General features: G+C 38.1%; 1 protein-coding gene across 6 annotated transcripts in view; it reads left to right on the top strand.

Annotated features, from left to right (window-relative positions):
- ELOVL7 (ELOVL fatty acid elongase 7) overlaps positions 1–23678 on the top strand; it is a 33775-nt gene extending 10097 nt beyond the window's left edge. For all 6 annotated transcript variants that reach the window (XM_066988129.1, XM_066988130.1, XM_066988132.1 and 3 more), the window contains exons 2-8: positions 10230–10323; positions 12899–13089; positions 15358–15438; positions 15861–15917; positions 17548–17653; positions 20425–20561; positions 21797–23678. In XM_066988129.1, the coding sequence (XP_066844230.1) occupies positions 10260–10323; positions 12899–13089; positions 15358–15438; positions 15861–15917; positions 17548–17653; positions 20425–20561; positions 21797–22000 (840 nt within the window). In that variant the 5' untranslated portion in view covers positions 10230–10259 and the 3' untranslated portion in view covers positions 22001–23678. The remainder of the gene's footprint in view (positions 1–10229; positions 10324–12898; positions 13090–15357; positions 15439–15860; positions 15918–17547; positions 17654–20424; positions 20562–21796) is intronic.
- The last annotated feature ends 1679 nt before the right edge of the window (positions 23679–25357 follow it).

The raw sequence follows: 25357 nt of genomic DNA, 5'->3' as shown, positions 1-25357 counted from the left end.
TACGCCATTGTTCTGTTAAATAATGGGTGAACGTAAACTAAGTTCTCTACCCATTCTTGGTAGCAAACTGTTTATATTTTAATTAATTGGATATATAAGATTCTCATGTGATTCACCTGTTAACTCTTAATGAGGATAGATGATGTGGTGGAGCCAACCCAGTGGCTCAGCTTGCAGCTGAAGGAAAGGGATGGTCTCACTCTTATCTCTCTTCATATTTTCACAAGTACCTTTAAGGTAGGTACAACCAATTTTGCTCATAACAGGAGCAAATTCTAAACCATCCTACATGGAGGTGTAAGAATGATGCAGACTTTGTGCAATGGTATCACACAGGAGAAGTAGGGAGAACTTTAGGCTGAACACAAATGTGACATCATTAGCTGAGTCTGTTTTGCTTATGACCTGCCCATTCTCGGGGTATACCAATAAAGGTATTGAGGACTGTTACGAGGATGCTTCTACATACTTTCTCTATGCTTTGCCCTAAAAATAGGTGTCCAGTAGAAAGCTGAAAAGGTTCTTACCAAAGCAATCAAATAACTATGGTGTATACTTAAAACAAGAAATTTTTATCATCACAATGAGAGAAAATTAAATGCCATTAATTCTGTTTTGTGGATGCATCCACAAAGCCCTTTCATTCTTAGTCTTCTAAAATGTGAACTTTTGATGTCATGAGACATCATTTTCATTTTTGGTATTCAGCTAGCACTTCCGCTCCCACTACCTTTATAGAACTCATCTATGAATTGTTTATTGAAAGTAAAGTATTTCCTATACAGGCTAAAAACAAACAAAAACCCACTGCAGCTTAAATATCACTTCTTAGCCCTCTAGATCAGCACAGTTTTACATTGTGGTTTGCTTGGTTACTAACAACGTGTACACGCTTTAGAAATACCACACTTACAAATACTTTCACATATCTGTCAGAATTATCCCTGCTCCAGAACAAAGAAGTCCAGAAGGGGTAAGAGCTGCGTGTTATGAAGACACCGACTTGTAGAGGAATGAATGGGTTGCACAGGGCGCATGCCTGTGATGCTCATCTGAACATACCAGATTGCCTTACTGCTGCCTTGTCCCCTGGTTCTCACTTTGTGAAAGCTTGCTCAAAGTGACACAAAGACTAGCTGATCTTGAAATAAAAATTAAGACACTGCAGAAAGTTTTCTGTTTGTATAGTTAGAAAGGAGGAAAAAGGAGGAGCTATTAAGTCTTTTGGATAAGCAGAAGATTAACCTGAGTCGGATATGGCCCAAATACTAAATGAATAATTTGCCAGAGGTTTTTGATAAGGGTAATGATGTGTCATAATCTAATGGAAATGCGGTTGCATTAATACAGATATTACATCATAGGCGAACCTTATTTTGACTTCTAGGTGAAAGTTGTCATGGGATGTGTGTCATGGGGCTCACTGTGCAGGCGGGATTAGGTGACTTTGTGAGCTGCTGTCACCCCACTGGCATGAAACCCAAGGGAGCCAAGTGCAAGTCATGCACTGGCAGACCAACGAGAAGAGCTCCTGCGGTAATCCAGGCTCAGGAGCCTCTCAGCAGCACACAGGTAGGCAGGTGAGGCTAGCTGAAGGCAGGGTGGCTGACATACCAGTGCTGAAGGGGGTTTGGTAAAGGCAGGGGAGTACTGATAACTAGTTAAAATTCTGGCAGCTTTACACGCAGTTTATGTTTTCGCCTTTCTCTGAAACAATGGGAATATGAGGATTAAAAAACGGGTAGGTATGTAGTTTATGGTGGTTGTTTCCGAAGTGAAACTGGGAATTCTTTCAGGGACCAGCCCAGTGTCTTTCTCATACTTGAGTTAAATTGATAATTGAGTTCAGACTTTTAAGGAAACTTCCTCCCAGGCTACGTTTGCATGGGCTCTTTGGTCCTGGAGGGCCTAGGATTAGTGCCTAGGATTGCTTTCAGTTGCTTCACCAGGTAATTTAACGTATCGGTGATGCCCAATACTTTGCTGCCATGTTGTAGCACAAAGGCGTTTTTGTGGCTTCGGTTCTTGTGTTGTGAAGTACTCCTCGTGCATGTGATGGACAGAGTGACGGCTTGCCGAGGCGCGGTGTGTGCACGTCTTAACTAACGATCTGGCACATGATTGTCTATGGCTACGCAGGCAGGACCAGACATGATGATTCTGTGTCCTCACTACATGATTTCATCATCAGCTTAAACGTCTATGACAGGGCTGCTACTCCCACCTTTCCACCTTCCTGCAGCATCCCAGCTCAGGTGTCTTGCTGCTTCCTTTGCATGAGCTCCCTCAGGTGCAGCCACTGTGCTGACTGAAAAAGGAACTCTTTCTGCAAGATTATGATTTCAGTTGGGTCAGTGAGCTGCTGTGGCTTATCCTGCAGCTGCCTGAGGACCAGACCCATCAGTAGGGCTGCCATGGGACTACACGCTGGGGGTTCCCTATTCAGCAGTCACTGGTCATTGGATCAGTGTATGTGGACCAGGAGGATGCCTGTTTGACATCAGCTGGAAGCAGGGCAAAAGTGGGGCTGTACTCATGCTCAGTGAAGAACCTGAAACAGTTCCCATAGGGAGGAGCTTTTCTGTGCCCATTAGCAATCAGCCTTGCTTGAAGTCTGCAGTATCCATTCTTTTAACAAATTGTGTGTGAGCATGGAAGGAAATACAAATTGGTTTTTATTTTACCCAGCATCAGAATGGGAAATCTACTAGGCTGACAGGACAAAAAAAAAAAGTATGTAATGTGGTTGAAATGAATTGTTTTCACTAGTTCTGCTGCCTACAGACTACTTTACTTGTGTAGGTAAATGGTAGTTTTGGTGCTAGTTTAAAAAGCAAAGCATTAAATAATGAGGTGCCATACAACAAATTCAATAAAGGTGACAATACAGGGTAAGTATTAGGTCTCTTACTGAATACTGCTGGTGTGGGAATTTATAAGCAGACATTCTAATGCAGTTTCTAAACCTCCTTCATCTATTTTTAAGATGTCCACATTCTTTCCAAAGGGATTTACATTTATTTGGAAATGTGCTATTCCCTCACCAATGTCTACTGGAGGTGGTTGATGCACACTAAGGAGTAATTTTTATTTTAAAATGGGCTGGCTTCAGAGACAAAGTTTGAAATTTAATCAAGGTAACATTTAACTAATACATCTCTTAAAAACTTGGAAATTTCCTCAAATCCCTCTGTTACAGAGTTGTAACTCGAGCACTGACATCTGACAGGAACAGTGCTTACAAGCAATATTAACAACAGCAATAAAAAAGCCACCTAATGCTAAGCAGGATGTTGCCAGCCTACATGTGAGATGAAACTTCCCCAAAATGCACTGTTTAGTTGAGAGAAGACATACAGGATCAGGAAGGTCACAGAAACTTTTCTCAGGCAAACCTATAACACCAGGTGATATCCAATTTTGTGGCAGAATATAGGTGAGTAACCAATCTGATGTAATAGGCATTTTGTACTTGTTTGCAGCCTGGCATAAGGGAGTAAAGTAGTTAAAATAACTGCAATTATGTAACAACACAACCTTGGGAAATAGGAAGGGCAGAGCTGATATTTCCCAGGTAAAGCCAAAGATATGATCTGTGAAATGTTCTGATTTAATTACCCTGTGAACTTCAAAAGCAAAATTAACAATGGTATATTAAGTGATTCTGAAGCATTAATGTTTCATAATTGTGCCTGAATGTGTCACAAAGTATTACTGTCACTTCTCTTGCTATCGTTTTGAAATCAGACCGGCATGGGTCAATGTTCTTCCCATCTTCCTGCAGGATGGGGGGGGTCCTTCCCTCATAACCTGCTGGATATGTCAGAGGGGTAACATTCCAGAAACTTTGCTTCTGGCATCTGACTTGGGTGAAAATTACCCCACTGAAGCTTGTACGTTATCATATTTTCCTGTCTTTTGCTAAGAGGTCCCTGTAAAACTAGGGCCCTTTTTACTGGAGCCTGTAGGACAAGGGACTTTAAACTAAAAGAGGGTAGGTTTAGATTAGATACAAGGAGGAAATTCTTCATTCAGAGGGTGGTGAGGCACTGGCACAGGTTGCCCAGAGAAGCTGTGGATGCCCCATCTCTGGAGGTGTTCAAGGCCAGGCTGGATGGGGCTTTGGGCAGCCTGATCTGGTGGGAGGTGTCCCTGCCCATGGCAGGCGGTTGGAGTAAGATGATCTTTAAGGTTCCTTCCAACCCAAACGATTCTGTGATTAGTATCTCCACCTTTCTAATAGCAAGCTTTTCTCTGTGAAGAGAAAGTCTTGCCTTAATATTAATTAATTAAATTAATTAAGAAGTTGGTTTCTAGAGTGACAAAGCTGATGTTGGATTCCCAGTGGTATTGTTTCATTTTGCTTGGTTCTGTCACGTTCTTCTGCTTGCTTCCTTTGTTTAGTAGCCATCAATGTAAAACATTGCTTTTTAAATTACTATTTAAAAGCAGATTTTGATACGTTTTAATATTTAAAAACTACGTAGGGTGAATAAATAAGCACAAAGAATGGCAAACATCTTTCATGTGGGTTAAGCCAAGGAATGCTAGAAGCTTGTTGTTCTCATTTAAAGATAAAGAATGTGTGAGGCATACCAGTAATTCCTATTACAAGAATCACTAATGTTTTTTGCATAGTAACAGAACTTGTAACAGGTTAATACCTACCACTTGTCATCTTGTGGCATTCTCGTATAGTTTGCTGATGTGGCATTTTTGGGTGGAAAATGCACGTTCTTGGCTGATGTAAATGATCTTATGTACCTCTCCCTCTCCAGTAAAGGTAATGGTCACATTTGAAATTGGTTCCGCAAAGCTGTGGGCCTTAGCTCAGCTGCAGCTATTTCAGCTGTCTGCTGAGCTGTAGGGAACCAGGGGCCAGCAAATGGCTTTACTCTTTTGACACAGCCCATTCTATCATTTGGCTCACTTACACCCCTATATTTACAATGACAGAGGCACATTGGTTTAAAGGTGTCTTTAGAAATGTTAGCGCAGCTGGCCTGAACAGAGGTACACAGGATGACTCCCATTGACATTTTTAAATAAAAAGAAAAATAGCGCTCATTTCTTTCTAAGAGCTGAGTACCTTGCCTCAGTTTTTCATAGGTGATTTCACAGGTTTCATAGACATAATTTCAGTTCTTGTTTTCCAAATGTATGTGCTTCAGGGGGCTGCATATATGTTCTTTAGAATTTTTTGGACTGGGCAGACTGAATGTAAATGACTTTTTTTTTAAATTTATGTTAATTGCTTCTCTTGCATCATTTAAAGTAACCCAATTTTGAAAATCAGTCTGCTAGTGTGCCTTCTGTAATTTTGGGAAAGTTTACTACAGTCTAGATGTCATTTTTAAAATAAATTTCCCTGTTGCTAGCACATTCTAGTTGCTTTTTGTAATACTGTTACAAGCAGAAAGTAGAACATTGGAAATAAAAGTGCTGATGTGCTGATTCTGTAAATATGTTAACATTTATGCAAATTAAATGTACATTATTCTGACTGAACTGTGGCTAAACAAATGCTTCATGTGTGGATGGCTTTATAGCATGAAGAACTGAAGCTGCGTGTTAACAAATGGCTTTCTCTGCCCACAGGTCTTTGCCCCTTCAGTCTAAACATTTCCAAATTCATGTTTAGAGGATAAGTTCTGTAGGCTTCAAAAGTGCCAAACACTATGGAAAACTGTATTAAGCCAGAGCATCTTTGGGTTTTTTCCCAATGATATGGTTGTACTCTGAAAGAGCAGTCCTTCAAAATGATTTTATTTATTTATTTTGCTGAAGCACAATCTAGTTGCTTATCTTGTGTGTGGTTTTTTTTTTCAGTCTTGTATTAAAAACAAACTAAAGAAACCCACAAAATCAACAGTAACAAAACACAAGAGGCCTTGATCATATTTTTCCCTGTATGTGAGACCTTGTGTGTGAAGTAAATGTAATGGGATAAGACCAAATACCTCCCTTGCTGTCACTAATTCTACTTGGAGATAGTTAACAAAGGAACAAAAAAATCCTGACATAGTTATGTAAATGCAAAAAATTCTTCATAAAAGTAGACTTGCAAAGAAAAAACTAGGTAGCTAGTTAAGTTAAAAAAAAAAAGTAGAGCTGTAAAACACTTCGAAAATAAAGTATTTGTGTTGTATGCAAAAGTTGATATCAAGTCTTTTAACTGTAGAAAAGTTATAAATGGCTTTATCTTCTTTCCTGACATTACTCCCACTCTTAGAGTAATAAGTTTTGTCTATTGTGCTTTGCTTATTTTCAGATTAGGAGTAATTTCTCAGTCAGTATCTCTGTGTCCTTAGGCTGAGCTAAGCTGTCTGCTCTGACTGGCGCATCCTTCTCTCAAGGATGAAAGAACTGCAAAACTTAACTGCAAAACTTTCAAAATAAGTTTAGCAGCTGTTGTGGACTTGAACATAGAAACTCTGAAGACTAAGGGGCTCCGATGCATCAGTTCTTATCAAATCTTTTACATGGAGAAGAACTGTGAGTTCTGGGGTCAGGAGGGGTAGATAAGTGTTTTTCCAGCAGCATGGGAAAAGTGAGAACATGCCATTTTGTCTGCTGCATTTCTACCATGAGCAAAAGCAACGTATTGGAAGTAGTCTAGTTCCAGATACAATGATAGTGTTTGGTCCAAATGGCCAGCTACCCTAAGAGTGCTTATTAAATACCAACAGCACATTTATCTGACTCCTAATACAAAACTGAACTGGTGTTGACATGTCAAATGGATAAATGCAAAGAACTGTGAATTTGTGAGGTTGCAATCTGCAGGCTGAGCAGTTCGCACCATAAGGAGGAGAAGTCAATCAACACCCCCAAACTTGTAATAAATGGCAATGCATTTTAAGCCAACTACCACAGCATTTCTGGTTTTTGGAAAGCACGTTTTGAAACAGTAGGCTGCTCATTTGACATGGGTCTTGGTCAGCGTGTTGAACTAGCCAGTCTGAGTTACATTAAGATCTTCATCAGGTTGAGAGAAGGAAGACTGACTGGCAGTGAATTCAATAAGCTATTTTTCTTTATTGAAGTGCTGATTAAATATCATGTGGTTATTTGTCTTCAGTGAATATATGTGTATGTATATATATATTTATATTTTATATTATTGAAATATTGAGCCTTTCTGTGCACAAGGTGTTTGTAGGTTTTAGTGGAATATTGTTAGAACTCTTGAACTAGGTATCTTGTTTGACGTGCCTTGTCTCTTAATTTACTATTCTCAGGAGACGGAAATAGGAAGAATCCTGCATTTTAAGTATAACTTATTGTAATCAATCTATTTTAATAGTTATTTATACATAAAATACAGATTTATAATACTTCCCCCCACAGTGCCAGCTACCTTCAGTTGGGTTTCTCAGTTGTCACTGTTGTACAATCTGAAGTACGTGGTGTTCAAGACAGGGTGGGGTTTACTTCATTTGACATCATCCATGGTTTGGTTTATTGAGCAAGATGGCAGCAATACTTATCTGTTTCTAACCATTTTCAGCTAGTGTCAAAAAGAATAGGGCCACTCAGGTTTCCATTAGAATAGGAAGGAGATGTTCCCTGCATCTACTGTTTTTTTCCTTTATAAACCTTTATAAACACGGAGTTTTATAACACATTGGTGTTCTTTGTAGCAAATGCTGCGATACTTCTGTAAGAATGGACATGGATTTCTTTCACATTGAGCTTTGTTAAAAGTGTGCATGTGCCTACATGTGCTCACTGACCTGCAGCATGATTGTGTGTGTGCGGGGGGATGGGGGGGCGGGGTGGAGTAATGCAATTGCTATGGGCTTATGGCCACAGTTATTGCTGAGGAACGTGTGGACAATAGTTTGTTGGTTACAGTAAGTGCCCTTGATCTTCATCAAAGTGAGATAGTGAGATGGATAGAGCAAGGCACCACTGGATTTAATTAAAAAAAAAAAAAAAGAAGAAGAAACTGAAGCTTCTACAGAAATCTAGCTCCTGATGTGTTATTCTAAGCTATATAGATTGAATTATGTTTGCTTGTTTAAATGGAAAAGGGGGCAGAAAGGGGATATTCATACGTGATTTAGATTAAAAAGAAGTATTTGATCACTTGAAATTGGTCGCTGTACTGTGGACTTCATTGCTCATGTGTCTGAACCACACTCATGATGTTGGAATAGTACGGTTAGTAATTCAGAGCAATCAAATTAATCTATGTAGGTAGAAATTGGCTGTTGTGCAGTTACATATTAAAATCAGAAATACTCTGATGGCTTTCAGTAAGACTTTGAATGTCAATGAATGTTTAGAGCTGTCTCAGCAGCACCCTGTACCCACTGGGTATGTGGTAGAGAGTCCGACTTAGTAGGAAGAGTTCAATACAGCAAAATAACACTTCTGTGAAGTGAGCATTGCAGTTAGCAGATTGTGTGGAGGATGGGATTGTCCTCTCCTTTTTAGTGGCTTTGTGTATCTTTTTCTGTTGTTGAGCATTAGGGAGTAATTTTGCATTTATGTAAAATGTTTGTTAGCTTAATGTATTGCTTGTTACAATGATGTGTGTGATGGTTGCCTAGAAATCGTTTGGTGAAAGATGACAGGCTTGCTGGATCAATGTTGACTTTTTTTGGTATTCACAAAAATAGCTTTGCAGCATCTGTAGAGAGGAAGAAGTAGTTATGATGATATATCTTAAAAAAGATGGCTATGAAGAAATAAGAAGCCTGCCCTCTTTGTTGTACTGAAGATGCTTTGTGCAGCAATTTGAATTGATATGGTGCTGTCTAAATCAAGGTAGCAGTGGGCATGTGAGGGTGGTCAGCATAAAGGCACTGACATTGAGCTGGGAAGTGCTGATGCTGGAAAATTGTATTTCTGGAAGACGTGAGCAGAGGGAACACTTTCTGTACAAGAAATAGTTTCAGATGCACAGGTGCATATAGCAGAAGTGCAAGCAGGAAAAAGCGGGTAGGAAATTGAGAATTGGGAAGAGGTAAATCATGTGAAAACTAATAAAGGCAGGCTTGTCAGTGTTGCATTTTGTGATGAAGGGTGTGGGATATAGTGTTCTTTGAGGTGTCTAAATACTATGAAATGGCAGTGAACAGCTTTAGAACTAGAAATATGGGGGAAATTATTGTGTAGGCTTGCTAAGGTGAGCACAAATGAGAAGAAGACAGTGGGGAGATCTAGGGAGTGAGCAGAGATGCATTGCAGCATCATGGGGTGCAGAACTGGCTCCCAAAAGCTGCAGCTGGCTTAGACTGAAGGAGGCTGAGATGGCTCTCTGAGAAGGCCGTCTTCTCCTCCAGAAGAAAGGAGCTGATTGTCGAGGTGTGCAGCCTGGACTAAGAGGTGGATATTGTGTGAAGATTATGTGGAGGTATTGAGAGAAATCATATGGCACAGTGAAACGCTGAGTGGGAATAGGAGAAGCACCAGTCAAACATATATATATATATATATTTTTTTTTTTTTTTAAAAGAAACAACAGTATTTTCTGGGGGAAATGTGGTAAAGCAAAGGGCTGGTGAGTACTTGATGTTGGAGCAAAAATCAGTATTCATACAAGCATACTTCTTCGTTTTACGTATGCGGGTGGTGCTGCAGGCAAACTGGAAGTGCTGGAAATTTTTTGTGAGTTAATGGTATTACCGGTGGTACTATGATGCTTCATAATCCTGGTGTGGAAACAGTTGATTCATCAGTGTGTGATTTGCATACTAATTATAACATAGCTAATTATTGTATTTAAAACAAGTGTGCAGACATTGGCACCTCTTCTCCCTCCCACCTACCTTAGAAATACTTCTTAGTTAGAAAATTACTTTTTCAGCAGTAAATGCTGCAAAGCTGAACTTTACATTATCAGTGTGGACTTCTAAAGGAGATGACAATAAAACCGATTTTTAGCAGCTGCTCTTTATTTATATTTTTCCCTTAACTGTAACGGTTAACCACAGCATGGTTTCTTGAGATAACGCCTTATGGCATGGAAGCACCTTGTTTGGCATGGAGAGATTACAAAATCATTGTTTTGCATAACAGCTCAGCTATAAATCAACATCACGTGTAGTGTGATCTGTCCAGCTAACACTACCTGATCTGTATTTCACGTTGTGCTCTGTTAACCTCCTCCATTTCTTTCCATTCTGTTTGTTGATTTGTTTTTCCAAAACACTTTATTCACCTTTGTTTTATTAATTACTGAAATCCATATTTGTGTTTTTTTTTTTTTTTCCCTGCAGGCAGCATCATAAAATCTTAATCAAGTGAAAATGGCCTTCAGCAATCTGACATCAAAGGCTGTGCTGCTGTATGATGAATGGATCAAAGATGCTGGTGAGTCATTAAAGTCTAAAACTTATTAACTTTCAATAAGTTTGAAAAGCAGCATGTAGCTAGTGTAGATGTACTAATATCAGCTTCAAGTAGCCTAGTCTTCCTGTATATGTTTAATAGACTTGCCAGGCTACCTACTGACATTTTTAACTATAAAGAACAAATTATTTTTTGAATTTAAAAAAAGGAAAAAAACAAAACTCAGGTAACTTCTGGCTATAACCTCAGACTAATAGAGTGCCAACAGTGATTACTTTGTAAGAGTCTCTGGCTCGCCTTGAATATATAGTTTAATTATTTTTTCTGTTCTACTGAATGTAAAGCTCTGTTTTTTCATTAACTAACAATGTTATGATATCAGTTGAGTTAGGTGTGCGGTGTTGCTCTATTTTCCCCTTGCAAAGTAAAAGGAAATACAAACCCTGGTGAGTTATAGTGTATTGAAATTTGCCCTCAGAGTAATTCATTCTCACAGCCCTGTTCCAGAAAAGAATTGTAGTCTCTTGGTGCACCTCTTACAAGGAGGACATTGAGCACTGAACATTAACGTAATCTTAAAATGTTCCTCATCATGGTAGTCACGTAATGAACAGGATTAGTCGATTCCTGGGGAAAGCTTAAGAAGCAGTTAAGGTTTGATCACTACAATTAGTAACATCTTTTCCAGTATAGCTGAAAACCATTTCTCTTGTTCTGTAGCATCAGAGCATGCACGTGAAAAGGGAGCTTTGTGAGTATGACTCAGTGGATGAAGAGGATTGGGACGGGTGATGGAATATTGCTGCTGCCCTGTCCACGAATTCACAATTTCAGTTGCTCATCTCTCTGCCTACCAGTGCTTGCATTTGGCATAGCATATTGTACCGTTAGTGCCCGAACATGTTTTTTCTCAGAATCAAGCTGGGAAAACCAGCAGGAAGGTTTTGGTTGTATCAGTGCAAGGGGTGAATGCAAAAAAGCAGTCAGTTGTGGAGAGCGGGTTCTTCTCTTGCAGTGCTACACAGACAGATGTAATTTTTTTTTAAATCTAATGTGCAGCGTTTCGCAATACTTGTTGGCCCATGGGCAGCAGCATGGGGCACCTAACAGGCTGCAAATGGCATTATAATTTGCTTTCCTCAACCTTTTTTAAAAAACAAACAAACAATAAAGATGGCTGTAAACAACACCAGAGTGCCTCAAGACATGTTGCTTGAATGCCATGGGTTGAACATCACTAACTTAAGACATTTGGCCATGATTTTAACACTTAACAAAAATTGCAATGATGTAATTTCAAGCCCAACATACAGCAGCAGACCATGAAAGCAGCCGTTTGCTGACTCAACAGGAAGGTTAGGGGTCCTTCAGAAACGAAACTTCCAAAAGTCAGTTTAGAAAAAAATTGTTCTATTTATCCTGGTTATGGAGAAATGTTGAAGTTTTTTGAGCTGAGACTTGGTGATGAATGACAAATGGGTGCAATGGGATCAAGGTGAAGTTTAAAGGGTAGGTCTGTCAGTCCCAGCTGTGAAGAGAGGTAACAGCAGCATGAGCAGGAGAAGGACTCTCTGCAATAGCTGAAATCAGTATGGGATAACTGGAGAGGAACTTGCAACATATTTGCTGTTTGGAGATCTGCAATATAAAATTATGAGTTTAAGGTACTGTGAGTGGTGACGTGTCAGGACTTCTTAGGAACAATCTGTGAATGCCAACCAATGAGAGGATGTTTTCTCAGTCTGAATTCCCCATGGTTATTACATCTAACACCATGCTGCTTATAAGGCTTGAGGATCTTGAAAAGTGGGGCTACTGCCTGTCTGTGCCTTCACCTGTGAGACAAAACACATGCTTTTCCAGGGTAATGAAGTCTCACTTGGACATGCAGGCTCTGTGACCTGCTTGTGCATTGCTTTCCTATATGCCTTCTGAGCCACAGCAGTGTATGAAGATGCAGGCTTTTCATGGAGGAGGGCTCTGGACTGAAAATCACATTTCCTGTGATTCTTTGTGTGAAGAATTAATGACTTATGAGGAGCACCTGAAGGAACTGGGGCTGTTTAGTCTGGAGATGAGGAGCCTGAGGGCAGACCTCATTGCTATGTACGACTACCTGAAAGGAGATTGTAGTGAGGTGGGTGTCAGTCTCTTTTCTCAGGTGACAGGATGTGAGGACATGGCCTCAAGTTGTGCCAGTGGAAGTTTAGATCCTTTTTATCATGAAGAATTTCTTTATGGTGAGGGTGGTTAGGCATTGCAGCACACTGCTCAGGGAAGTGGTGGGGTCACCATCCCTGTGGATGTGTCGCTCAGGGACATGGTTTAGTGATGGGACCCCGTAGGTCAGGTCGATGGATGGACTTGGTGATCTTCTAGGTCTTTTCCAACCTAGATGATTCTATGATGCAGGAAGACGTAATCTGACAGGTGCTAAATCTTGTTATCCAGTCAGCGCAGATTTGAGGTAAATGTTTTCTTGATCAGTGAAAACAAAACCCAAACTGTTAGGAATTAAGTACTTTTCAGCAGCCTCTTTAGGATTTAATGAGTACTGGAAAGATCTGACTTATTTTTTTTCCTTCCCCTCCTCTAGATCCAAGACTGGAAGGCTGGCCACTAATGTCTTCACCTTTTCCAACGACCTTTATCATTGGAACCTACATCTATTTTGTCACTTCTCTGGGACCCAAACTCATGGAAAATAAAAAACCTTTTGAACTCAGGCAGATAATGGCATTTTATAACTTTAGTGTGGTAATCCTTTCTTTGTACATGACTTACGAAGTAAGTACTACTTTTATAGGCAGCACACATATATTTTATGTCTCTAAAAACCCTCATACATTTTAATAAATTTATTAATACAATTTCCACTTTTCAATTCTCAAAACTATTATTCTGATTGTTGTAATTATATTTCTGTGATCCATACAACAAAATTATTGAGCTGATACTCGATAAAAAAGGAGTAAGTCATACCTAGAGAGAACCATGGTAAAATACTTAATGTTCCGTTATATATAATGCACAAAATTAAAAATCTTTGTAACTTATTTAATTTCCCTGGGTTGTAGCAGGTAAAGTAGACTATATGTTTTTCTTAATCTGTTGTAATTGTTTTACCCTACTATTTGATAGTCAGCTCTGATGTTTCAAACACTGTATGTTTACTAAACAATAATCTTCGGTTAGGTCAGCCTTATAAATCGCAAATGTTAATGATATCTACTTAGGTGACCTTCATCTTCTAAAACACTTAAACAAACAAAAAAGTGAACAGTTTTAGCCTGTTTTTTCAGAAACAGGAAGTCTTTTTTTTTTTGAGTGTTGAGATTTTGCTGTAGTCTGTAGCAAGTGTTTAAGCAAATGTTAGACTTTAAAACAGCAAAGCCTGGCATTGTGTAAGATTATGGGTTGATAGAGCAAAAAATCCGTAAGAATGAATGGTATAGACTATGTAGAAGTTTTAGAACCAGTTTTTAAACCTTAAGATACATGACGCCTGCTTCAATTAAAATATATGTGTGTGTGTGTGTGTATGTGTAACAATAGTATTATGTGAGTGATAGCTGTCTACATTTGCCTGGTTAAATATCACTATGCCAGTACTGATGCTTTTCATATTAAGTCTGGTTATGTGGTTATGTTTGGCAAATTGGTAATGTTGCAATATAATCCCATAAAATTGGCAATGTTTCTGTTAGCTCAAATTGCATAAATTTCATCATGAGTTACAGTGAACTGCTTGACATTTCTTTTAACAGCACTTAAATGACAGTGCAGCAGCAGCTACTTCATGTAATAGCTGCGATGAATGTTGTAAGTGTTGGGACAAAATGCTTACATTTTTTTTGCTCTTTTTTCTGAAAAATCACCAAACACATCTGTTTGTAATTTGGTGATAAGCTTAGTTTGATTATAAGCCCTCAGAAACTTAAATAAATTAAATTAAACTTCTAGCAGTGTCTCTTACTAACACAGTACTCAATCTGCTGTCATGACTTCTATCTTAAAATTTCATGAAAGGGTGCATAGATGCTGTATAACAGAGAGACAATAGCAGGGATTCAGACTCTCAGCAAAAAGCTGATTCTTTCCCTCTTTGGACCCAAGCCATTTTGTGGGTGTTTTAGTGTTAAGATATCTTGATGGCGTTTTAAATCTTGTTTTATTTAAGCAACTGATTCTTTAAGAAGTTAAAACATCTAATGCGCCATAGACTAAAAACCTTCATCTGTTAAGAGCTGAACCTCATATCATGCATGAGTGGGTTATGATCAATTGATGACAAGTTTTTTTTTTTTTAACTGATATAAGATACAGTTGTCCTAATGGCTGGTAGGAGAATGAGCCAAGTGCAATATTAACAATGTGGCTCTTGTCTTGAGTTCTAATATAGTCGAAGAGAAAAGATCAAATGATCAAAAGAAATGATTAAATGATGGTACATATAGTCCTGCCCTGTACATGTGCTCTTGATTGTAAAAACAGTAGCTTCTCATCCATCGTATTAGTGAAAGTCTCATTAAATCATGCAGTTCAACTAAGCAAGATTTTAGGAACTAGGATACTAAAAATATAGTGCATATTGATTTGTTTTTTGTCTTTAAAGTATTAAGGTCTACTTTTATGTTGTTACGTTGTGATGGTTTTCTTGAGTAGTAAGATATTTGGCTGTGATAACTTCCAAAAATTTCTAAAAGGTTCACTTGTTTTTGTGTTCTGATTTACACAATAAGTTGCTTAGCCAGCATGTGTGTTGAGATGCAGCTGTTTCTCCTCTTCATTTACTAATGCTGACATAATGGGTGTAGAAAGAAGCTTCTTGTCCATAGGTGTGGTCACGGAATTATAAATTAATCAATCTGTAGCAGCAAATGATCTTGTGGTAGCTAGTAGACACAGAGGTAGATGATTGACAAGGTTGCTGATCCAACAAGTTTATAATGTTGTTTTCCCCTCATGCTTAGTGATTGCAATAGTAATCTGAATTTAATGAATTTTTCATAAGACACAAAGTAATCCGTGCCCTTTTCTTTTTCTCTGCTCCAGTTTCTTATGTCGGGTTGGGCCACCGGGTACTCATTCCGGTGTGATATTGTTGACTACTCAAGGTCACCTACAGCTCTAAGAGTAAGTTGCCAAATGCATGGTCAAATTGTTATGCTACACTGACTTTATTTTTGGAAATTCTTTTTAAACAACCAAATGTATTGCTGTTGAGCGGAATGCTCTAAAGAAAAATGCCTTACTGTATAATATAAAGCATTCACATATTTAGGGGTTAACTGTAGGGGTTTACTGTTTGGAAAAAAAAAAGGCAGCCTATTTGTTGGCTTGTTCCTCTTGGTTTTAAAATTCTCTAACAATTAAAGAATATCGGTTTTTTTATTTTCTTTAAGGAAAAAAAAAACACCACAACAACAAACTATACATCATCAAGACACCACTTACTTCTCTCTCTATTTTCCTTTTATACTCTTACTTTTCTTGCAGCTTCTTAATTTTAATTATGACTATTAGGATTTAACAATGTCTGTTTTTCACTCTTGCAGATGGTACGAACTTGTTGGTTGTACTACTTTTCCAAGTTCATTGAACTATTAGACACTGTAAGTATTTGTAGCCTAATAAACAATGTAGTGATGTTTCCCTTTCACAGTAGAAGAACCACTGCTGTTGAGGGCTGACAGCATAAATTGCTTTTTCATTATTACTCCAGCCTTCACTATTAGAATACCACCAGGTCGTTTACCCTTACTATCTTATTCTACCCTTACACTGTCACTCCGTATTTATCAGGGAAAATATTAGAGAACATATCATAAAAAAAAATTGGAAGCCCTGATAACTTAGCTATTTATCAGCCAAATACACTAACCTGTTGTGCTGCAGCAATGCTTGTCTCAACATGGCAGGTTAAAAAAAAAAAAAATCAGTGTTGATTACATTGAATTTTTTTTCCATGTCATCTTCAGATTTTATCTTCCACTTTCGGAATATTTGCATCAACAGAACTGAATACAGCATAATTTATCATAACTACCTGCTCTAAACTCCTGTGAATACCTTGCTGGCCATAGATGTGTTTGGTACTTGGCCTGCACTCTGAACAGTTTTAAAGGAAGTCTGAGCTGCAGTGCATTAAAGCAGAATGCAGACCTTGCTCACCACCACCAGCCATCTGCCTTCCCCTTTTCCTGAGGCTGGCACCTACTAGGGATGGTGGAGCTGTGTCGGGCACAATAGTGGTGATTCAGGAGCTGACTCATGAGCAGCTGGGATGTTCTATACCCCGCAAGCAAAGTTAGACATCTAACTTTCATCTACAGTCATGATTCAACATCTTACTGACTGGGCCAAATGGAATGGTAATGTAAGTGCCAGGAATGCTAAAACTGGAAAAGCCTGACTGGCTTAGTCTTCTCTACTACCCTCTTGTTAGATTGCCCCTTTTTAATTAGCCCTGGGCTTGAAATTTTTGTTTATTATTATTTGTTTTATTTGAATCTATTCAATCAGGTACCTGGTTCTCAGCAGCTTTTTGGTATTATTGCAGAAGTTATTTATTAACTGTATTTAAGTCATCTGTTTCCAAATGTTTTCCATAGCATGCCAGACTTCTCTCTGTATTACTTTCTTTGCCATCTGATACCACCCTTCTCATGACCTGACTTCTTCTTATACAATTTTCTTGCTCTGTCTTCCCTTAACATTTCTCACAATATCTGTCCTTTTAAGTGTGGCCTGTCAATATCTGTTTAGAGTAGTTACATTTATACTTCCCAATGTTGCCTTTTTCCAAGGCTAGCTAAGTCAGTATTAATGAGAAAGGCTACTTCTCTAAATTAATATTTTCTCCTGTCTGTATCTTTTGTTAGTCCTTCACTTCGTTTTCTCAAATGTGTTTCCTTTAGAAGTTCAGGGGACTTAAAATCTGATGCTTCTAAATACTTCTCAGCCCAAGCAAGCCCATCTTACATTGTCCATTGCACCCATTGCTCAACTGTGGGTATTTGCTTTTTGAAGCTTGCTTTGGCTTCACTCCACAGGTGGGTTTTAATACTGGTTTTATTTTTTTTCAAAAATCAGTCAGATGTTTCCCATCTTTTCTCTAGACTGCAGCTGTGAAGAATTTTTAAGTGTATAGTAGTGAGCAACCAGCATAGATGCATACAGTTTTCTTTTAGTATGTTGGGCTTGAGTGTTCTATAACATTCTGTTTGTTAAAATCTGTTTCAGATATTTTTTGTGCTACGTAAGAAAAACAACCAAGTTACATTCCTGCATGTCTTTCATCATTCCATCATGCCATGGACCTGGTGGTTTGGAGTCAAATTTGCTGCAGGTAGTGAAGAGACAGTTCAACTTTTACATATCTTCTGGTACCAAAAACATGCTAGACAAATACTTGAAGAACAGATTAAAAATTCCTGCAAACACCAACATTTTTAGATTTGTATGTCTTCAGAATTTTTTGTACCATCTGAGATCACCATACACGACAACTATCTAAATGGGTGGGGAGCACTAATTTTTCTTACTTGATGTCATTTTGTGCAGTGTTGAGGGAAAAAGGTGCACAGGAGAGAGACACAAACAAAGAGCAATATTACATGAAAAAGAAATGTGATTGCAAAATTAGAAGTGGTATGGAAGAAGTTTCAGAGTATCTACCTTATACTTCTTCAAAGACATTTTTTCTTCAATCCATAAGAATTGAATTGGAGGGGAGGACTACATTCTCATCGTTTTTTACTATCCTTAAAGTGCTGTTTTAGCAATCATTTTTACTGTCTTTAAGCCACAGAACAAGTGGGGCTTACTTACACCTAATACTTTATTTAGCTTTCAGAAAACTACAGACATATTTTTTTGACCTTATGTGTTATAGAAAGTTAGGCTCTACCTGTATTTGTATTGTGATGAACTAAGAGTTTCTGTCCACTCCAGAATAGCTCCACTTGTCTCCTTCCCTGCTCTATGTGCATGCATCTTTCTATGCTACAGAACTAGTGTACAACACTAATAAATATAGCATGCCATGAGAATAGCCTGGTAAGCACAATGGAGAGTCCTTTAGTAGTACAGGGTATGTTTTGTAGGAGGGTACGTTTTTGTTTTTGTTTTTTCCCCATACATGTTTCTTCACCCATACTCTCTGGCATGTTATTTTTATAGCAAACTGAAGAATAGAACCATGGTAGTTACATCTGATCTATTAGTTTTTGTTTTATGAATGTGAAAATAAGCCCCAAAAGCAGTCCAGGATATCTGTAGATTGGGTCTTTTGAAGTCTAGTGTGCAGATTTTGCTAGTGTATGAAAGGCTATACTTCTGCTGCATTTGTTGAGTTTCTGTTATTAGGAAGCTTGATCGTGTCTTTCTCAAATGTTGATGAATAACTGGTATTTTAAGTTAATGAGGAAACTGAAAGTAGATTTTTCAGCATGCAGTTCAGTTTGTTTATAGATCTGCAAAGAATTCCAGCAACCAACACTCTCTCCTCTTCAACCTTGAAAAGTTTCCACTTATAGGTGATTAACTTTCTGCCTTTTATCTGGAGATTGGATCAGTATACCAGATACAGGCTTCTGATTTTGCATCAGATTCAAATTTCCCATGTAATAATTTGACATATATTTCAAAAAATTGTGCAAGGTCTGTTTTATCCTCTGCTCATAATAGTCATACTGAGCCTTGAAGAGCTATATCTATTCCTGCAGCTCTTTTGCTTATCTTTATACTGATCTTTCCAAATATTGTTCTGTTTGACAACTTATTTTTTTTCCAAGAATTTCAATCCTGCTGATGATTATCTTATATTCAGTTCCATCACTGCTTGTCCTTCCTTCTAAATAGTGGCACTACGGTCTCTACTGACCAAGCTTTGGAACCTGTGTTTAAAAAAAAATGGGTTTGTGAAAGGAGATGCTGATTTTTCTTCTGATAAATAGAGAACTGTAAGATGTTGTTTATATACGGTGTTGCTTTTTGAAGCATATTCTTGTACTGTTGCCTCTCTCTCTGCTTTAACTATTTATTTTTTCTTTTGAATATTCACTGTGCAGGCCAAAAAAAGTATGTACTTTTGGACTGTGAGAACACTCAAATTATTTTCAAAAAGACAAGTAATTTTCAAAGAAAGTTTGCAATCACAGGTGGAAGAGTTATGATCTATCAAGCTGGAAGACTAGTGTGAGCTACTAAAATCACAAAATAAGCTTTATTTTTAACTTAAGTGATTCTTAATGGCAAATTGGCTTTTGGATAAGAAATATTTCTCACTAAGTGTCTGCTTTTCGTAACATTTTGTTTTCTTCCTGATGCTCAACATTTTCATGTTCATATTTATCTTCAAAATACTTTATCAGACACCTCTTGTATCATTTTTAACCTATAATTTATTATGTTCTTTAAAACAAAATTACCTTGAGCAACATCATCTAACTCCACTGTTGATCCGTGGAGGGGGAAAAAAAAACAACAAACGAACAAACAAACAAAAAATTTCCTCACTCACTCTGTTTAATATCTCACCAGTTTCAGTCATGAGTTTGTCCCAAAGAAGATCATTAGTTGGCCTTAAATTTCCTTTCCATTGTACGTGTGCTTTTGAGATGGAACGTGGATTTTTGAGGCCTTCACTTACATCATGATTCAGAAACTTACTGTCTGAAACTGTGATTCTTTCTCTGGAAATCTGTTGGGGAATTACTTATCCTCTAAAACTTTGCAAAGTTCGTCGTGATGCTCAGAAAATAGGTGTAAAACAGGAGGAACGCTGCTTCTGCTAAATTCTTTCTGCCTCCTTCATGTATATATGTCACTTTGAGAAGTTATAGTGATTTTTTTTTTTTAAGGTCATTAGATCAGACCAATTTACTGCTGTTTTGGGATAGCTAAGATAAACCTGTGTGATAAGATCCTTCAGAATCGGTGTCAACCCAATTCTGGTTAAATACTTTGATTAACCAAAATCTATAATTTTTGTCATCTTTTTTGGTTGGTTGGTTGTTTTCCTCTGAATCAAAACAAACTACTAGGACCTCAGGTGGCTTTTAGATGACCTAAATAAACCTGATGCAATAATACTACCTTATTATCTTCCTTCTACAGGTGGTTTAGGGACGTTTCATGCTTTGTTGAACTGCATTGTACATGTTGTCATGTATACTTACTACGGCATCTGTTCTTTGGGACCAGCCTATCATAAATATTTGTGGTGGAAAAAATACATGACAACTATACAACTTGTGAGTAATTTTCTATTTGACTTGAACATCTCTCAGAAAGCTGATTGTGGCTAATGCAAACAGTGCAATAGATTTGTACTTTTTAATGTTGATCTATATGGTCAGTACAGTTAGTACAGTTTTTACTCATGTTTTAAATGAGTAAAACAAAAGTTGTGAGCCCCCATTGAGTTATTTACTTAAATCTGCTGACTTCAACATTCACCATAAAATCATAGACAACATTCACCATAAAATCATAGACACAAGCTTTTCAGTTAAATGTATTCACTGAATACTACATGCAAAACTCATTGGCTGTATAAAAATAATTAGAATATAAATTTACACCAAGAAAACATATCTAATGTACAGAGTCTACATGTAAATAGTAATGACTGCAGGGAAAAAGAAGTATTTCCTAATGTCATGTCCCTTCTTTCATAGAAATTGTGTGTAGAGAATTTACATTAAGTGTTTTATTAGCATTAGATCACTCTGAAATGGTTATTGCTCAGGGTGCTTTTTGATGCCCAGTTTCCTTAATAGAAATTTTAAAAATTCAGCTTCTGGCTACACAATCAGTTTGGCCTGTTCACAGATGAGCAAAAGAAGCAGAGAGAAGCAGCCATGGCTGTAACTGCTTGCACCAGGTCTGGTGTTCGTTTACGTAACCCTGTGTAACTAGGAATGACTTAGCTTGAATATTTATAAGTTTAGAGGCTTTTTGTCTTGGCGGTATTACCTGTCGATTATTAACTTAGAATTCATGTGGAATTTTTTTAAATCCTCCCTTAAATTGCTTTTTTGGGACTTGCAGACCTTTGTGTCACATGAATTTCCCCTCACCTCTGACCTGCATACTATCATGTTCACAGATCCTAATGTGTATTTTTTTTTGCAGGCTTTTTTTTTTTCCAGAGCAATATCCCATTTGTCACTGGTCAAACGTGTCAAATTACTTCTTTCTTTACTGAACTGGCTAGTGCAGACTCCCTTTCTTCTAGTAGGGGTTCCTCATTGCCGCTTGTAATTCGTATTGTCCTTGGACAATATGTCTTTCTTTACTCTTTGGAAGTGCTTTTCAATGCAGTAACAATCTGGGAGAGGGTCAATAATGGTGACCCTATCTATAGCTGAAAAAGCCCCTGCCCTCAACTTTTTGTGAATGCAAGTTCTGCTAAATCTTTTAAAAGGTCTGTAGAAAGTTTGTCTTTCTTTTAAAATTAATAATTTTCCTTATCTTTTCCCTCCAGGTCCAGTTCATTATGATTACAGTCCATATAGGACAAATCTACATCATGGATGATTGTCCATACCAGTATCCAATTTTCATGTTTATTATTTGGCTATATGGTTCTATGTTTTTAGTCTTGTTTCTGCACTTCTGGTACCATGCTTACACAAAGGGACAACGACTACCAAAGACGACACGAAATGGCATCAGCAAAGATCAGTGAAACAAACTCTTGTCTACAAGAAAGAAGAAAAAAATGTATACATCAGAGTGAAAACTTGAGCTACTTGACAATCAAGATATTTAGGTGCACACGCTACACTGTGTATATTTTGTATGTTTTCTTCCAAAGCAGAACTTGTATTTTTACCATAAGTTATTTGGGTTTCAGAATTTGGGGGGTGGGGTAGAACAGCATGTATCTCTGAATTAAAAAGAAAAAAAAAGTGTTTTCAACAACTTCCTCATGTCTTTCCTGCAAGAAATGAATGGATAGATGATCTCTATCTAGAAGATGCAGGAAAATAAAGATACTTGTTGAGAAAATTAGTGTGTATGACAAGTACAAAGTACTTTGAACATTGAGGAAAAAAATGACCTTAATTGTTATAAGTTGTTGAGAATGTCAGCTACAATTTATTAAAAGAATGAATCTTCAATAAATACTATATTTGAATATAAATCTTATTCTTAATATAACTAATACATATAAGCATTATGTGTTTAAAAACAATATTACTTTAAAGAAAGGAATGTATGTTAATCTGTCGAAGTATGGCATTTAGTTTGAAGATAGACTTTTATATGTACCCTCTTTGATTGAGATAACTTAATTCATTTTACGTAGGAAACTTGTATTCATTTAAAAATTATCCTAAATGCAAGAAACCTACTAATTTGAGGGTCATCCAAACTGTCTTGTAGTGTAATGATCAAAACAGCCTAGTGATTTGTTCACCGAAGTGTTATAATAATCTTAATCTATGAGTATGTTTTTATATATGTAGGATAGACTGCTTAGTGGGGATAAATATGTAATTCAGCAGTCAAAATCTTAGTCCTTATATATCTTTTAAAGAAACACATTTTTTGATTGAAGCCTAAATGTTAGATACCATGACTGTACTGTGCTCTGTTTTCTTCCATTCCCATTATCTATTGAAATACATGCCTCAAAAGACTTTCTGGGGTTTTCTTATTATTGTTTATTATTATTACTGTTTGTTTTTAACAACTCAAGTTTAAAGTTTTCTCTGTTAAGTAGCACTGGTTACCTTGTCTCTGTTCTGTCAAACTAGAGAAAAAGATACAAGACATTCTCTGAACTCCTGAGACTGGGGCTGGCCAAGGTGGTAGGGCATGTGTGGAGTCCATATCGGATTGACCAGTATGTTTTTTTCCATGTTAGGAAACATGGAAACATGGCAGATTGTTAAGGGCACACACGTAGAGAAATTAAAGAGCCTAGCTATTTGCACATAAGCTGCATTTGTATTGTATGAGGTTATTAAGGAAAAGATTCATGCATCAGACCTGTAACTGAGGAGGTAGAGGTGTTTAAATTAACAAGTTACCTTTAAATGTACTGTTTTCTATTACGTTCACTACTGACAGAGAAGAAGCTTGTCGTTTTTGCTTTGTGCTTGACCTGATCTGTGGGATTTTCAAATATCCAAAATGTTGGTGCAGGTTTCAATTGCTTCCCTGTTGTAAAATTCCAAGAAAATAAGTTTTGTTACCTCAATATATTTATAGGCATAGCAACATTTATGGTGTATTGTTAATGCTAAAAGAATTTAAACTTTATCATGGACATGTGTTGCATATAATTCTTATGAAATTGCATACAAGTCATCTTTATAAAACAAATAAAAAGTAATTTATGTTTTATCTTTCCCCTATTTTAATCCCCGCAGCTATCAACTCTCATGGCAGATTGAAATCCGATTATCATGACTGTTGCAGTTTTTAGGTTCTTAATCACGGAATCCTCTGTGCTGAGTTTCAGCTCCCTGGCAGTGCACAGGGAGGGAGAGAGGTGCTTTAGCACAGAACCCAGAACAGCCAGGATGCTGACTGGGGGTCACATGTATTTTCAGTGGGAAATCTGATCACTGACTCCAAGTCTCAAATCCTTCCAGCCTCCAACCTGTGTGTACACGCTTAGCTTCCAAAGGAGGGGGGGGGTAATTTCCTGACAGTAGGGGCCTAGTGCTGTGGTTTTTTTTGTTTTTTTTTGTTGTTTTTTTCAAGCAGCTGAAAAGGGTTTGTCTCTTCTTAAAGCTTGAATGGCACCTATTTTTGCATATTTTTTTAACTAGGTACTGATGAAGAAAGACTACTCTGTAGTTTTGCATTGCTGGTGCGGAAGTCCTAGTTTTGGCCCACTATTTTGTAGTTATTCCACCCACCGCAGCAATAGAAAATGCATAAATATGCAGAGGTCAGAACCACTTGGAAGTAAGAGAAAGGGTGTATGCAGCTGCATTGTAAAAGGAGTGCATCCTACTGCTGAGTATGAGGGGCCAGACCGTAGTTTGTTGGTCTGCGACCTAGATCAGCACCTACTTCTTCAAACTCTCTGAAGCTTAAGTAGGGTCTGAGAATACACGTGGTCAAAACTGAGCTGCTCAGGCCTCCTATAAGGAGCCAGGAAAAATGTCCAAGTCTGGCACTTGTGCAGCAGCCAACTGCTTCCATAATTTGAGATTAAGTTTTAATAAGCAGGAGCAGAAACTGGAGATGCTGATCAGTCTGTGGGCTGTCAGCAAGTACTACTTCACTGTCCTGCTACGTTTCTTGCACAATGGTTTAGTTTTCTCTGTGTTACGAAGCATTCGAAGAAAGAAAATGCGTTCTTTCAGTGTGGTGTACGGGTGTATCGTAAGAGGCTGCATATAGTAGTACAGTTACCTGAGTGGCTTCAATAGAAAAGATTTCTGTGATGTAGCCTGTGAGAATCATGCGGTGTGCACCTGGACAGTTACATTTTTTCCTACCTAAAAATTGTGTTATTACAGGGGAAAGTGGAGTGCATCATTCAATTAAACCACTAAGTTTACAGTGAACACTGAGAGATAATGAGGGGAAGTGGGTTGGGATGTTGTGTTCCTTAGGTTTGGTGGAGGACAAATGCTGGTATTACTAGCTACTCCTGAGAAACTGAGTCCTGAAATTATCACTTTTTCTTTTTCTGTGAATTAGTGAAAGGACTGTGGTACAATTCTTTATCAAGGTGCTAATTAAACAGATGAACTGATGGATAAATCCATCTTCCATTGCTACCGTTTGAGCGTTTGCCAAGCCAACGCCTGGGCCCCTGTCCTGAACCATTTTCTGCTCAGCCACAGAAATGAAAACCGGCAGTTAATGCCCGTTTTGAGAAAAACAAGCCTCTCGTGGGAAGCCGAACCGCCCCACCGACGGGCGCTGTGAGAAGCCACCACTCCCAGCAACCGCCATTTCCCCTCCCTGTGCCTGTGTGTGGGGACGGACCCGTTACGCCCAGCCCCGCCCCCTCACCGGGCTCTACAAGGGGGGGGGGGGGGCAAGGCAGGGTCCGCCTCCACCAATCCGAGGC

This window comes from Anser cygnoides, chromosome Z (assembly GCF_040182565.1).
Source record: "Anser cygnoides isolate HZ-2024a breed goose chromosome Z, Taihu_goose_T2T_genome, whole genome shotgun sequence".
NCBI lineage: Eukaryota > Metazoa > Chordata > Aves > Anseriformes > Anatidae > Anser > Anser cygnoides.
Note: the sequence above shows the minus strand (reverse complement) of the source record. Positions and strands in the feature narration are given on the sequence as shown.